Here is a 16,409-nt window from a genome sequence, read left to right as displayed (position 1 = left end):
CCTCAATAGCCCACAACAGATATCAGCACTTAAGATATAAAGAGATAGCTAGGTCTATTCATAAGCAAATGCGCTCACCCAAGATCCAAGGAAGGTAGGATTAGCCCTAACAACCGAATCACCACATGGCACTTGAGAAGATTACATCACTCAGCAAGATTCAACCAAGCTTGGGACTCAAGACACTACAAAGTTACCCCTGCATGGCCCCATGGGAGTCTGACAACCAATCAGAATTCTTGTCTAACACAGGAACAGGAAGCTTCAAGACAGGGCCCAAGAGAGGGTACAAATTTATCTCTCTCCCCCACCCATGTGCTTTTTCTTTTGCCCAGGATCTCAAACCATGTGGTCTGGGCACCATTAAACCATCTTCCAAGCAGCTTCCATGTTTCCAGTGTCTTTCTCCCCACTTGGAACTGAACCCAGATGGACATTTCTTTCAACAATCAATACATTACAAATCTCAAGATTGTTCTCAAAATGTGCATTCACCTACTTGAATCAGCATCTCTAAGGATGGTCTGCTCAAAGGATTCTGTTTTTCAATCCCAAAGAGATATACAGTACCGTAAGTCAAGCCACTCCCCAGGAGAGTCACAACATTCAAGTTTGGACTAGACATTTTCACAATCCTGTAGAAGATAAAGGAGAGAACATGAGAAAAAGAGTTATTGGAGGAAATAAGTGCATTAGACTTTCCTTTCAATATGTGCTACAAAAGTTTGTTTCTCGAGACACTGTACCTGGATTTCACTACTCTGCTTTTCTTCCTAATTGAAAAAGTATCAGCCAGAACTGAAATGCTCTCTCCTTCCAAGTTAATTACATTCCCTGAAGTATTATCTTAAAAACGACATTTTCTTCCACTAAGAACAGAATTCCCTAATCCCCATCTCTAATTCTGGTGCAGAAGGATCCTATTGTCAGAGGTTTCTAAAGTTGTCAAGAAATTTAGGATAATTGACCATCATACTTAGTTGTTGTTTCTTCAAGCCTGAATTATCTTTTAGAGCAACGATGCAAAAACTGTGAACCTTGTGCAGTCTACCAGCACCCCTTTTTCATTCCAAAATGGACAGAGGGAAAAATGCAGATTTTTTTTGTATTTTGGTGGCATTTTAAGGGGCAAAATGTATAAACTTACGTTGCCCATGTTAATCATTGAAAAAATCATGCCACCAAGCACAAATTAGATGTTTTGCTACTTGAGGAAATAGGAGGTTCCTCACTCGCAAATTGCTCTGTGCATGAGCAGAAGCAAAAAACAATGGTGCTGCCCAGAGAACCAGTTTGGGGTCATGGCAGGCCTGGGTCGCTGCCGGTTCCAGAGACCCAGGCCACCAAACCACTACCAGTTTGGCTGAACTGGTCCAAACTGGTAGGAACCCCCCACTGGTAAGGAGACAACCTTGTCATTCAAATCTGAACACAACACCGGGCTGTAAGGATACGGGTCAAACCATTGAACACCTGCTGCCACTACTCAGCATTTGGCGTGTGGAGTGATTGGCTCATTCTGCTTTCAATTATTTTATATAATAGTTGATTCTGAAACTTTCAAGCCGTTTTCTTTTGTTTGGGACTACCTAGGAAATTATTTTCTGCTACATATGCAGTTCAGAAATGTAAGAATTAATGAAATACACATACTGTAATATTTTCTCTAGGAAGACTAGGCAGAATAATACAGCTGCCTATATAAGTAAATAAATGTAAAAACCCACTCTTTCCTTAGTTTTAAATTTTCATTAGGTTAGCATTTATTGAAAATTTGGCACTTAAAACTTCCAGAGCCTTACCAAGGCCCATTTATTGCCCTCTCGTTGTGTTTGATAGGTTTGACTTCACTCTCACGAGTGACAATAAGGAGTCCAGAGTCATGTTTACTGCAGATCCTGAACACACTAAAATGTATAGAACTGCTATAAACAAAAACAAGATTCTTCTCTTGAGAAATTCTTCAATGACAAAGAATCAGAAGATCTTGCCCAGAGAGTAAAAACATAGGATTGACTTGGCCTTACCTATTTTTTCTGAAGCGAATTGTGAAGACAATTAAGAAAAAACTGAGCAGAATTCCACTGGTGTTAAAGGCCCAGACAATTGCCAAGAGGGCCACTGAAAAGGAAGAGGCATTCTTACAGCTGGTCTCTGAAAAATGCTGAAGAAAAAAAATAAGATGAAAGGAGTAAAAACTGCTTTGGAAATTTCTCTCCAAAAAAGGTAAAGTGCCTCATAAGAATCCACTGTCCTTCACTGTAAATCCATTGTAATATTTTATATCTCATACCAAGAACAGAAGTGCCTTTGTGATAGCCTTTTCTGGGTAAGAGAAAAAAATATACTGGTACTTTGTTGTGCAAAATTCTGTATTTTCTACTTTTAAAAATTACCTGTTTTATAACTGAGTCAATAATTCATATTATTTCTATAATACTGGATGTGTTTCACGCACCTCTTGCATTTTTTTAGAATGTAGACTAAACATGATGTCACCACACAATTAAGCCACTCCCTAAATTGACCTGGTCAAAAACACTGAGGCAGCATGATTTTAAGTGACTTACAAAACAAAGCATGTTTTGAAGTATTTAGGGCTTGATTATTGCAAAAATACTGTATATTAATTCTGTATCTCCTTTCCCTACATAAGAGTCCACATGCCTGTGAAGAAATTAAACAAATTCTCAAAATGGCAACATGTAATGCTAACAGAAGATTTCAGCTGCATTCATTATTTTATCTAGAAGCAGGAGGTCCAATAGATTTCAGACCTCTCTTACTGGGAGATTACAATACATAGATGCTGGAAAAGCTCCATATTTGGCCCATGCTGTTTAACAACTTTTTCAACAAGAGAAAACTCACATTTCATGCTGCACTTTTCTCTGGATGTTCTTACATTTTACAGAGTATATCTATACAGTATACACTGATTCAACTGTTGAATTTTTGAACTTCTTTGAATGATGCTGTTTGATAGAGTTTATATAATGCCCATTCTATTCCGTCAAAAATGGCTTGTGCCCGAAGAGAAAACCTTCAGTATTATAACTCCAGAGAGGGCAGCCAATACAGCTGATATTTTCCTGTTGTTTTCAGACTATATAGCTTAAGAGTCTGCAAGAACATTTTATTGTTCTGTGAGTACTGAAAATTACTTGTGCACACACGCGCACACATGCCCAATTTGAATGATTCAACTGTACATTTTGTGTGTGTTTGGCTTTATAGTTCATTATTCATAGATACTTACAATTGTTGAAGTACAGAGATCCTTCAGAATCAGTTTCTGTTGTTCTTGGCTCTCATAGTCAAGGTTATTGCCATATAACTTGGAATAATTTAACTCCATCTCCACAGCACATTCTAAACCTTGATTCAACCACATGATCTGAGCAGAGCTTAGGTCTGGTATAGGAAACAAGGTTGATCTCAAAAACTGAGACTCAGATATATGCAGTGACAGTTGAGAATTACTTGATAGAAATTTCTCTATCCTTATAAAAGTCCTGAGTTCACTAATAAGAATCATGAGCAAAATTATTAGACTGTAAAAATTTAACTCAGCCTCTCATTTAGTATCTATCTATATATCTATCTATCCATCTATCTATACATTTTAACAAATGCATAAGAAAAAATTGAAAATAGCTGAATGAAGTCTTTGTTCACCTACATGGCACTCTCACTCTATAGCCAAAAAACTAGCTATTGTACATATTTATTTTTAAAATGCTGATTTTTGCAAAGTATGAAGTGAACTACAAAAATCAGGTATTTTGAAACTGAAAACTGTATTTATTTGCTATACTATCAAATGACATAAAATAAAAGTGATGCCTGAGTAATGCGAGGGTCTCAATCTCATTCGCTAGGAATCAGGAATCCAGATTAAATGAGCGTGATAGAAATTATTAAAAGACCCCCCCCTCTCTCTGTCTCTCTCTCTCTCTCTCTCTCTCACACACACACACACACACACACACACACACACACACACACACACGAAAAATTGTGTAAACATTTGTAAAAATTATTTGACCTACCACAGCATGAGAGAGACAAAAAGAAAAGTCTGGGTTTACCTTCTGCAGCTGTGTTCATTCCAAGGTTCAGTTAAGTTTTGGTCACGGCAGCCCTTGTCAGACATGCGAGGTTCCCCGCGTAACCCTTAACTCTGCTCCCTGCTGCCGACGTATGTCCCGCAATTGAAGGCAGGAGAGCTCAGGTGGAGGGCAGCGTTTGGACAAGCTCGCTCCTTCTCCCTCTCCTCACCCTGCAGCCATCGAAAAAGCCTCATGCGCTGGAAAGCAGCGGCACCAATCTTTCTCCGGGCAGGGCGTGTAACAAAAATGGAGAACTGTCCCTATTGGTCCCTACAATTACATAGCTGACCTTGAGAATGTTGCTTATTATGAGTGTAGATGTGGTATCAGATATAATCTTTATTTCCTGCTGTTAATTTGCCGAGACTTGATATTATGCGAGAATGGAGGGGGGAAGATATTCAGACAAAGTACTGTAACTTATATCCTGCCAGCAGAAAGAACAAAAGAGAGTGCTGAGAGGTCCAGCATGATCTCTGAAACAAACGTACGATGGAGAACTACAACCTTGGGTTATAGTTTGTTGTTGCCAATTAACCCAGATTTTCAGGTTTGAAGGAACACGATCTCTGCAACTTTGCAAAACTCAGGAAAGACGGGTCTCCCCCATCGGTCAAACCTTTCTTCCATTCTTCTCCACTCCGCCCGATTTCATTTTCTTTAATTCGCTTGCCTGAAATTTGCAACGATTCGTGGGACTTTCGCTCGCCTTATTGCAGAATTGCCTCTTTGCATTAGCTTTCTCTTCTAACAACCTGGCTCCTCTTGCTTTGCGTCTGTCTGATATTGCATTGAATCGATAGAAAGCGGAAAGGACACGAGCATCTCTTATTCGTCTTCTTTTTAAATGGAGAAAAAAAAGGGTGGGGGATAATGCTGGCGGGAGGGGCAAGACTGAGCTGAGTCTATTCCTCTCACCCTCGCGATCTAACCAAGCCGGCGCGCAGGCTCGTGGATCTTCTCGCCGGTTCTTCCAGCCCGGGGACTCCGCATTCCCCGCCTGTCCACCTGCGTGCGCGCTTCGCCCAATCCGGTCAGGCGACGATATTGCGGGCAGAGGCATTAACTGAACAAGAGGGGCTTGGTTGAAACTGCTCGGGAGCGGTTGATCGCTTCTTCAGAGGAAACCAAAGGCTTCAAATGGGGGCTGGTAGACTCAAATTGGGATATCAAGCCTGAAGCTGAGTTGCTATTCGAAGAGAAACGAGCAGCTTCAATAATGAATGGAAGATTCTGAGATATGCGTGGCCTAGAATCGCGTTTGCCTCTCGTGTATTTTTATGACTAATGGTTGCCCGGTTTAGACTAATAAAATAAAATGATTGGTTTTGTACATTGTGGGATTCAATTGTTTTTACTCCAGGTTCTGTGGGCGGGGCGTGTCTTGGTGAGCATGGCAGGGGAAGGGTACTGTAAAATCTCCATTCCCTCAGCACTGCGGGTGGGGGGGGGGAGGTTACTGCAAAATTGCTATTGCCTCCCGATCAGCTGGGACTTGGGAGGCAGAGAATAGATGGGAGCGGGCCAGTCAGGGGTGGTAATTACCAGTTCTCCAAACTACTCCAAATTTGCGCTACAGGTTCTCCAGAACTGGTCAGAACTTGCTGAATGGCACCTTTGTTTCCCATGTGGTGATTCAAATGCATGAGACTGAATGGAATTCGGAATTAATAAAATCATGCTTTAAATCCCTCCATGGGCTCTTTCCTTACAAGACACTTTAGGAGTAAATAACATTTAGCCAAATGCTTGATGCGCAACACATTGAGATGAATGTTAACCCCATTAATCGGATGTCATCCAAATGTATTACGGATTTATATGGCTGCTCTTCTCACTATAGTTGACTCTGGGGGCCAGTGATGTGCGGTGAGGTTTATGGCCGGTGAGGCAAGCGACAAAAGCTGCCCTATGTCTGCCAGTGCCGGCACAGCGCTACCAAAGCCCCGGCACAGCTTTCCGAAAGCCACCCCCGAAGCCTCGACGCATCCCGCTCTATGGCGGACACGGCGCCGGGACTTTAAAGCCCTGCCGCCATGTCCGCCATAGAGCGGGAATGTGTCCCGCTGTATGGTGGGCACGGCGGCAGGGCTTTAAAGTCCCAGTGCCGTGTCCGCCATAGAGCATGAATGTGTCCCGCTGTAGGGCGGACACGGCAGCAGGGCTTTAAAGTCCTGGCGCCATGTCCACCATAGAGCGGGACGCATTCATGCTCTATGGCGGACACGGCACTGGGACTTTAAAGCCCTGCCGCCGTGCCCGCCATACAGCGGGACACATTCCCGCTCTATGGCGGACATGGCGCCGGGACTTTAAAGCCCTGCCGCCATGTCCGCCATACAGCAGGAATGTGTCCCGCTCTATGGCGGACACGGCGGCAGGGCTTCGGCGGGGCTTTGAGGGCCACCTGAGCGGCCATGATCTCCTCTCCCTAGCCAGCCAACCCACCCACCCCCACCCAACCTACTCCCCATCTGGCCGGCTGGCTGGCACAAAGCCTCACCACTCTTCTCCTCCTTCTCCTCCTCCTCCTCCCCGCTCAAGCCGTGTCGGGCTCCGCGGGACAACGGGATCTCATTCATCCCCTGGCATGGCGAGCTCCAGCGGGCTGGATGCGGGTGTGAGGGGCCTGGCCCCATGGTGCTCAGTTGCAGCCGGCGAAGAAAGGGGGGAGGAGGAGGAGGAGGAGGAGGAGGAGGAGGAAAGGGGGAGGGGAGCAGGACGGGGCTCCCGGTGGGGGGAGAGGAGAAAGAGAAGGGGGCACAGTGGGCAAAAGAAAGAAAGCGCCAGCCTGCCAGCAGAGGCGGGTAAAAGACCCGCCTCTGCTGGCAGGCTGCCCCTCTCTTCTCAAACAAACTCTCTCTCAAATTGAGAGTTTTTTTGAGTGAAGAAACAAACACACGCACACACACACAAATTACTTACAATAAAAAATTACTTACAAATTACAATAATTTTGAATTCCTCCCCCTCCCTCTGACCCACATACCTTTTCCAGCTGTGTCAGAGGATTTCAACTCTGTTCTTGTCTGCCATGATGAAAGTGCAAAAATGTAAAAAGAAAAAGTCAATCCTCCAATGGATGACTCTGCTTAATTGTTTTTAAAAAGCCTCTAAAAAGTGCCCTCTACAGGAGGAGGCGAGAGAACCACTCGCCTCATCTACATAAGGAATGTTTTGGCTTTTAACCCTTGCTTAACTCTGCTCAAGTGATCATAAAGATAGACTAAATGAGACACATGGTTCTCTCGCCTCCTCCTGCAGAGGGCACTTTTTTAGAGGCTTTTTTAAACAGTTTAGCACTAAGCAGAGTCATCCACTGTGACTCTGGCAGCAACTACCTCAGCCTTTTTCCTTTTATTTATTTTTTTCTTTTCATGATGACAGTGGTAAGGCCCTGCCTCCCCTGACTGCACGTCACTGCTGGGGGCATACAATAATCCAATAAAACTGCATATATCAAAGTCACATTAATATATAAAAACTCAGGGCTAAAATATATATTAATTAAATTTATATGGCCACTCAATATTTTTTAGCTATAACTGATAAATCCAGAAAGAATGGTCATGCATCACTGATCATAGAATACTGGATTTATGATCCTAAATATATATTTAAAAAACAGGCTTTCTTTCCCTGTAAAATACATACTGCACAGATGGCTATGGAATACCAATAAAACAAGGGTGGGTATACAACCTGAGCAAAATTTAATTATCCCAAACCATACCTCTGTTCTTCCAGATTTATAAGGGCCTTTATAAAGATACTCTAACATCAATGTCTGGGTTACCTTAAAGTGCTGACCCTCGGTCTTTACCATCTCTGGTCTTGGTGGGGGTGTGTTAGATTGGGTTGTATTTCCCTAGAAAGAAAATGTTTAACTGTATTGGGCAATCCCGTTTTCCATAATTGTAGTCTATTGGTCCTACCATTAGCTGAATTGTGAATTGGAATTGCTATTTTAATTAACTTTTATTCAGTACTGTAAGGAGTAAAATTCAAAACTCAAAGTTGTTGGAATACAAAGTAATTTTATTGAAGTTTTGCAAAATCTCGTGAATCTCAACACACACAGGTAAGAGATCACATCCAAATAATGAAAAAACATACTTTGACAATCATTCTACCACCCATCCCTCAGTTTGCACCACATCCTTCCTTTCCAGGCTTACTTGATAGGCCCAGTCTGGTCACATGCTTTCTGATTGCCTATAAACTACTATCACTCCTAAATTTTTAAAGTTAGTCAAGCCCTTATTGTCACCCAAACTTGCTAAGCATTCACCCCCTCTCATGTCCCACTTCTTTGTTATTCCCTTATTGGTTCCTCTCAGGGGTGGGTTCCAGCAGTCACTACTGCCGGTTTGCTTGTGCATGCACCATGCACGCTTTGAATGCATGCACAGTGCAATATAAATTGTTATGTGCATGCGCAGAAGCAAAAACAAGATGGCTGTTTCTATGGTGCCACCCAGAGAACCGGTTCAGGGACGTGGCAGACCTGAGTTGCTGCCGGTTCCAGCGACCTAGGCCGCCAAACCACTACCGGTTCAGACGAACCAGTAGGAACCCACCACTGGTTCCTCTATTTCACAAGAATTGCAGCACAGCCATGGAAAGAACATTTCTCAAGTGAAAAAAACATGAGAGGGGGTGGGGAATCAAAGCAGATACATTCTCAGCCTGCCCAACCTTGGCTTGACTATTTTCTTTGTTCCTAGAGGCTTGACAACAGCTAAAAATGCTACCATGTATTAAATGCTCTCCTGCCAGTCCTGGAATCAAGGAGATAGAGAAGAGGGGGGGGGGGGCTTTTAAGACTGATAGGAAATTATCAGTAAGAAAATTTAAATATGCCTATAGTGTGGCTATATGTTAAGTTACTTAGACTAGGTAATTTGAACAAAGGATAAACCTTATATAAACTATAAAATAGGTATTAAATGGAAAATTACAGTTTATTATGTTATACCCCACAATACGGAGTTTTCACTCTATAAATTTGGTAAGCTACTAGAGCTGTGATGGGGAACCTATGGCACGTGTGGCACCTGCCCCCCCAGAGGAAATACCAAGCTCAGCTTGGAGGCAAGTAGTGTGGCGCATGGGGGGAGTGGGGGGGGGTTGTGCGCACATGCGCATGTGGGGCGCACTTTGCATTATGAGTGCCTGCACATGCGCATGCTATTGTGTGTGCCCCCTCGCATTTTTGGCACCCAACAACAAAAAGGTTAGCCATAACTGTACTAGAGTCTAGATGGTTTTAGGATGTAGACAAATTTAATAAATAAATAAATACATAAATAAATACATAAATAAATAAGCACAGCAGTTCTTAATTATATGATTCCAGTATATTTTACCGTCTTCCTCTTCCCCTTCAACAATCAAAATATACTCCCCATTGGAATTCTTCTGACTTGCCCATTCCATTTCTTCCTCTTTAAAAAAAGGTAAATAACATCTCACCAGGTTTCCCATCTGCCTCTCCTTTGATACTAATACATAATTAAGGTAAATGGCTGTGAATATATTTCTTGACAAACGGTTATTAGTGGTGATACTGTAGCTTACAGACACCTGACTCATCTGTACAAAAATAATTGTCTCTAGTGATCTAGACAAGACATTTGAATGGTTTAATATTAAAATTCCTGTAAAATCCTAGATTTGGATCTGTTTTGTTTCTTTCTTTCTTTTTTAGATAGGTTTGGGGAGACGTAGAATTCCACAAGGTGCAAGAATAATGTCAACAAGTTTGGAGTTTGTTGTATCCAATTAAATTCTTGGAGAATATTAAAGGGATATACTGTAGTTATAATGGATGGAGGGCACATTCTGTTAAGCACAGGAAATCAGAAGTCAAGGCAGGAATATAAAGGTTTATTGCAAGCTTATGCTCTCTACAATAATCTGAATTACTAATGGTCAAAGCAAATTGATAGTAGATAAGAGTAAATGGACTTCATGGTGGACTCAACTTAAATCTTTGTGATAGTGGTGAATTCCTACCAGTTCAGCCGATCTGGTAGTGGTATGGCAGTCTGGGTCGCTGGAACATGCAGCGACCCAGGCCTGCCACGCCCCTGAACCGGTACCCCGGTCGCTGCCGTCATCTTCTTTTTGAGTTCTGCACATGCGCAGAACAATTTTAATTGAACCGCACATGCGCAAAGCATGCCACAAGCGAACCAGCAGTAAAGCCAGCTGAAACCCACCTCTGCTTTGTGGATGTGAAGGGATTCAAGACTGATGATGTGTTTGACCACTCCCTCAGCCTCAGCCTAGTCATCTACACATCCATGGCTTTGTTTGCCTTATTTTTCTCTTATAGGTTATATCATATATTTATGAAAGTTAGATTTATTCAAGTATAATATGTATGCATGCTTATTTTCCAGCTGGTTAAGCTTAGCATAGTTTGATAAGTTTGGTAAATATATAAAGTATATATATATAGTTCAGATGTATTGGAATATAAATTTTAGTAAATTTTAAAAGACTAAGAATATAAAGGGCAGGAAAATCAATAGCAAGTACTTGATGGCTTAGTTAACTTTCACTATTCCAGACAGCAACTTGCCTTAAATACCACCTTCTGACTAATAACAGGAACCTGAGTCCTTCCTGTTTTGTGTGCAAGTATTTAAATAGTTACTAGACTTTTGATCTGATCTATTATGGTGGTTGGTTGGTTAAATAATTGAAACGTCCACCCATATCACTTCCATAACTCTGAGCAAGAATCCAAAGAAAAACAACATTTAAAAATATAACTGATGTCTTTAAAAAACTTACATCATGCAACTATCTAGTGGAGTTCACTCATCTTTTAGGGTGTTGGCTATTCCCCCAGTATGGTGTTGTCTGAAAATTTGATGAGTTTTCCTTTTATCCCCTCATCTAAACAGATTGTGAAGATGTTGAAGAGTATTGATTCCAAGTCAAGATTTATGGTACTCTACTGCGTGCTTCTGTCCATTGAGGACTACACTTTGAGTGTGGTTGGTCAGCCAATTGCGAATCCATCTGCTGGTGATGCTGTCAATTCCACATTTTTCTATTTTACCAAGAAGTAGATTGTGGTCTGCTTTGTCAAATGCCTTACTGAAGTCTAAATAAGCTATGTCCACAGTATTTCCCTGATTCACTGATTTAGTCACTTTGTAAAGAATGCAATAAGCTTTGTCTGACATGATGTTTTTGACAAACCTATGTTGGCTTCTAGTTAATAGCTTTGCTTGTTTCTAAGTGTTCACAGATCAGTTACTTGATTAATTTTGCCAAGATCTTCCCAGGTATTGTTGTCAGGATGACTGGTTTGGAGTTTTCTGGATTCATTTCCCCCTCTTTGAAGATTGGAACCTTATCAGCTCTTTTCCAGTTCTGGTAGTTCCCTGGTGCTCCAGGATCTTTGAAAGATATGGTTCAATGGATCCAAGATGACATCTGCCAGCTCCTTCAGAACTCTGGATTGTAATCCATCTGGTCCTGGTGATTTGAGCTCACCTAGAGTGGACAGGTGTTCTCTTACCATTTTCTTGCCTATTTTAACTTGTATTCCTATTCTGTCTTCTGTGGGACTGTTTTTGATAGGTTGATCTGTTTTTCTCTTTGTCTAAAGACACATACAAAGAATGAATTAAGCAGTTCTACTTTTTCCCTGCTCCCTATCACCTTTTTACCATCCTCTCCCATTTGCGGACCAATCATTTCCTTGACTTTTTCCTTGTTTATTACATGTTGAAAAATCTTTTTCTATTATTTTTTACATTTGTTGCAAATCTTAGTTCATTTTGAGCCTTAGCTTTTCTGACTTCCAATCTCCCCTCAGATCTCTCCCCCGTTTTCTTTTCTATAGGCTAAACATACCCCCTTCCTTTAAATATGTACTTCTCATCGTTTTAGCAACTCTCTCATCATTTTAGCAACTCTCTTTCAAATTTGGAACTCACTTTAGTCTGTCAATGTACTTTTTAGGCTGTGGTGTCCAGAACAGAGCTCACTGTTAATTTACCTGGTAAAAGAGGGATATACATATTTTAAACTTTCTTTGATTTACATACTATCTCCTCTTTCCCAGACTCTGTGAATACCAAAACTTTACCCTTTCATCCAGGTCATTAATATTGAACAGCCCAGAATTGACGACAAAGTCTGTAGTTCTTCACTTAATAAGATTCTCAGAGCTAATTATGAAGTCATTTATGAGTACTCTGAGGGATTTCATTCAGCCAGTTAGGAGTCCATTTGAAGTTGTATTATCTAACCATATTTTACTATTTTAATGAAGATTTCATTGGAATTTATGAAACTCCTCTGATGTTAAGCCAATAACTCTTAAGATATGAGGGGTGTGTTTCTTTGTGTTTTAGTGCCTTTCAGTTAGTGCTGACTTTGGCAATTTCTTGGGCTGATCCCTGCAGTTTTCTTGGCAGCATTTTTGGAAGTGCTGTGCCATTGCCGTCTTCCTAGGGCTGAGAGTGACTGGTCCAAGATCACCCTCTTGTCTTTGTGCCTAATGTGGGACTACAAACTTACAGCCTCTGTTTAACCACTACACCAAATCAGCTCTTGGGATACAGTTAGGCTGGTATAATTTATTTTTAAATCATCCATGCTGGCTTTTGTTATTCTTATCCAAGTGCTCACAAATATGCTGTTCAAGAATATCAAGGAAGACTTGCCTACAACTCAAGAATGGACATTGAAAGTTACAAATTTAGCCGAGATGGCTAAAATATCGGCATATCTTAAAGATCATTCAAACGAGACTGGAAAAAATGGATTGACTATATACAAAACAAATATGGGACTAAGAAATTCCAGATAGCCTATGTTTAAGATCAGGAATGGTTTAAATTGTTCAAAGTTAGCTTAGCAAGAAGAAGCTAAGATCAATGTAGAGATGTTATTAACTTTTTTTTTCATTTCTTTTTTCTCAACATATTTTAGACTGTGTTTGTTAAAAATCTATACCGTGTACGGGCTCTGGGAAGTCAGGGGGGGGAAGGAGGTGGGGGGTGGGGGGAGAGGGTGGGGGGAGGGAGGGATATATACTAGGTTAGATACGATGTGTTAGATTTCAATGTAATGTGACTTCACATGTATACTGTTTTTCTTTAATTTCTCTGTAAAAATAGGATAAGTTAAGTACATTGACATATAGTGGAAATACACCAAGGGGAGGAGGAGTGGGATAGAAGAAAGATGGGTAGAGAGGGATGGGAGAGAGGGTGGGAGGGAAGGTGAGAAGGAAGGGAGGGAGTGGATCGGGAGAGAGGAGTGGTAGAGGGGGAGGGGAAGTAGGCTAGAGGGGGATGATGGAGGAAAGATAGAAAGTTGGAGGGGGGTGGAAGAAAGAGGTGTATGGAGAGTGGAAGAGGTATATTGGGTTTCTATTTTTTGGGTATTGTTGACAAGAGGAATTGCTGTGATTATTGTTTAATGTTGTATGGCATTGGCTATGCACAGTATATATGTGAGTGTATGAAAATGAAAAAATGGAAAATAAAAAACATTATATCAAGAATATCAAGCTGATAGATCTATAATCACATATCTTCTCCTTCCCTCCCTCCAGTTGTTAAAGATAGGAACAACAACTGTTCATCTACACTCTTGTGGGAACTCACTAGTTTGCTAGCAATTCTGAGAGCAGTTCTGCAATCATTTTGCTAGCTCCTTCAGTACTTGTCTAGAATGGAATTCATCTGGCCATGGAGACTGAGCTCATTAAAACTTTGAATCCTCAGTTTCCATCAGCTGCTGCTAAATTACAGTTTATAGTGTAAAAGAAAGAAGAAATTATTAAATATCTGGGGAACAATCATGAATAAATAACTGTGATTAAACTTATATTGAATCCCTCATATCAAATTTTAACCAGTCCTCTTTACTTGTTGGAATACAGCATCATTTTGCATGGAAGTGCTTATGGTAATTGCTAGAGCAAATCAGATATTAATATAAAAAAAACAAAGAGTCTTGTGACACTTGAAGATTAACCAATTTATTATTTATCAGCTTTCATGGATCACATTCCACTTCATCAAGTGCTTGGAGGTTGGTTTTGAAAGGAGAAAAAAGAGTCAGAATAAATTTACTATTAATAGAAATGTGATAGTTTGGTGGGATAGAGATACTCTTGCACACTGATGAGCTGGTGGGATTTCTGCTGTTTACATTGTCTAATGAATTCTAGCTAAATTTAATACTGGTATAGGCTTTATAATTATTTTCCTAAAGGTCGATTTCCTTGAAAGCAGTAATGGAGCATTGTAAGAATTGGAAGCCAACACACTTGCCAAACATCACATTAATAAAAGTTTCAAATGCCTGAGGGCCAGATATAGAAGGGATATAAATTACTCTTACTATACTCTAATTTGAAATTTGTATTCTCTAAATCCCAATGCCACAATTGCAGATATTAGAAACTTTCTGATCTAAATAGGGTGCACATTCTATAGAAATAATAATACATACTCAACTGCTGTAAAAAAATCGTGCAGACTGATTATAAATTGCGGTACAATTCAGTAGCACAAATGATCCATTGGAATTTGTGCAAAAATTATAATATTAAAACAGCAACAAACTGGTGGGAACATCAGCCTGAAAAAGTCACCGAAAATCAGATGATCAAGATCTTGTGGGATTTTCGCATACAAACAGACAAAATACTGGCGCATAATACACCAGACATCACATTGGTTGAGAAAAATAAGGTCACAATCATAGACATCGCAATACCAGGTGATAGCAGGGTCGCTGAGAAGGAACATGAAAAAATCGCAAAATACCAGGACTTAAAAATTGAAATTCAACGACTATGGCACAAACCAGCAGTGGTAATTCCAGTGGTAATTGGCACACTGGGTGCTATTCCAAAAGCACTGGAATTACATTTAAAACAGTTAAAAATTGACAAAATCACCATCAGTCAAATGCAAAAGCTGCACTGCTTGGATCTGCACGCATATTACGAAAATACGTTACAACGTCCTAGGCCCCTGGGTGGGGCCTTATTAGTAACCAATGCCAAATCCGGCGAAACAACTGGCCGCTGTGATACAATTGTATAATAATAATAATGATAATAATAATCATGGTGCATCCTTTATGTTGCTCTAAAATAATGTGACTAGATTACCTTATTGTTCTTCTTTGTTCTGAGCAGAGCAGGCCAATAAATATTTCAATAGATTAGCTACTTAAGGGGATCAGAAAGGAAAATATTACATTTCCTATTAATGAATGAATTAATGGATGACTCAAGTTTGCTATGAGAGCAAGAAAATGTTTTTACTCAGCCCTTAATAAATAAATTTTAACAAAATTATTTTGAATAGTGGGGTCTCAGTATGCATAGATTAAATCAGGAGGAATATTCAAAACACTTTTTGGGAAAGTATTTTTCTTTATAATTAATAATATGACAAACATATAATTAGAAGAACGGTTTAACGGTTTAGAAGAAAATGTTCTGGTACATAATATATGGTTGCACTGCAATCAGAAGTGATTATGATCACCAATACACGGTGATTTGGACTGTAATAGACCTGTTCTCCAAACAGGCACACTTTATATCCTGCAGCGGACTACCCTCAGCTCACAAGCTGGCTAAACTGTTCCTGAAGCACACATACCGCCTGCATGGAGTACTTCAAAGAATTATCTCAGAGGGGTCCCGCTCACGGCTAAGTTCTGGAGGAAGTTCCTGCGGGCCATTGGGTCATCCCAGGGCCTTAGTTTGGCTTTTCACCCGAGCACCAATGGGGGGGGGGGTCAGAGAGACTGAACGCTATGGTGGAGCTGTACCTGAGGTGCTACGTGAACTATCAGAAGTCTAATTGAGCAGACTTTCTGTCTTTCTCTGAGGTTGTATACAATAATCCTGTTCACAGCAGCACAGGACTAACACCATTCACAGGAGTAAGCGGCATGGACTTTGTCCTAATGTCTGAGTATCCAAGGGATCCCCCTTCCTCAGTCAGCTTGACTGACTGGATGTCAATACTAAAAGCAACCTGGGAGAATGTCAAAAAAACACTAGCTAAAGCAGCACAAACCTATAAGAAACAGGCACCAAGCTCCGCAACGACCATTCCTGGTGGGAGAGAAGGTTTACCTCTCCACAAAATATTTGAGGTTAAGACTCCCTAGCAAGAAACTGGGACCAAAGTTTGTGGGACCATTCCCCATAGTAAAGATCATCAACCCAGTCTCAGTGCAACTGAAACTGCCCTGACTGCTAGGGAAGGTACACCCAGTATTCCACAGTAG

At 40.8% G+C, this 16,409-nt stretch overlaps 1 protein-coding gene across 1 annotated transcript in view; it reads right to left on the bottom strand.

Moving 5' to 3' along the window:
* Nucleotides 1–4,265, bottom strand: part of GPR156 (G protein-coupled receptor 156) — a 37,235-nt gene extending 32,970 nt beyond the window's left edge. The window contains exons 1-4 of the mRNA XM_087716530.1: nt 4,092–4,265; nt 3,260–3,414; nt 2,028–2,164; nt 500–635 (exon numbers count right to left, since the gene is read on the bottom strand). Of these exons, the coding sequence (XP_087572656.1) occupies nt 500–635; nt 2,028–2,164; nt 3,260–3,414; nt 4,092–4,110 (447 nt within the window). The 5' untranslated portion in view covers nt 4,111–4,265. The remainder of the gene's footprint in view (nt 1–499; nt 636–2,027; nt 2,165–3,259; nt 3,415–4,091) is intronic.
* Nucleotides 4,266–16,409: the final 12,144 nt, after the last annotated feature.

This window comes from Thamnophis sirtalis, unplaced genomic scaffold (assembly GCF_051295495.1).
Source record: "Thamnophis sirtalis isolate CommonGarterSnake01/CBP01778 unplaced genomic scaffold, rThaSir2_p1.2 scaffold_5, whole genome shotgun sequence".
Lineage (NCBI taxonomy): Eukaryota > Metazoa > Chordata > Lepidosauria > Squamata > Natricidae > Thamnophis > Thamnophis sirtalis.
The sequence above is the reverse complement of the archived record's forward strand: the minus strand, read 5'-3'. Positions and strand labels throughout refer to the sequence as shown.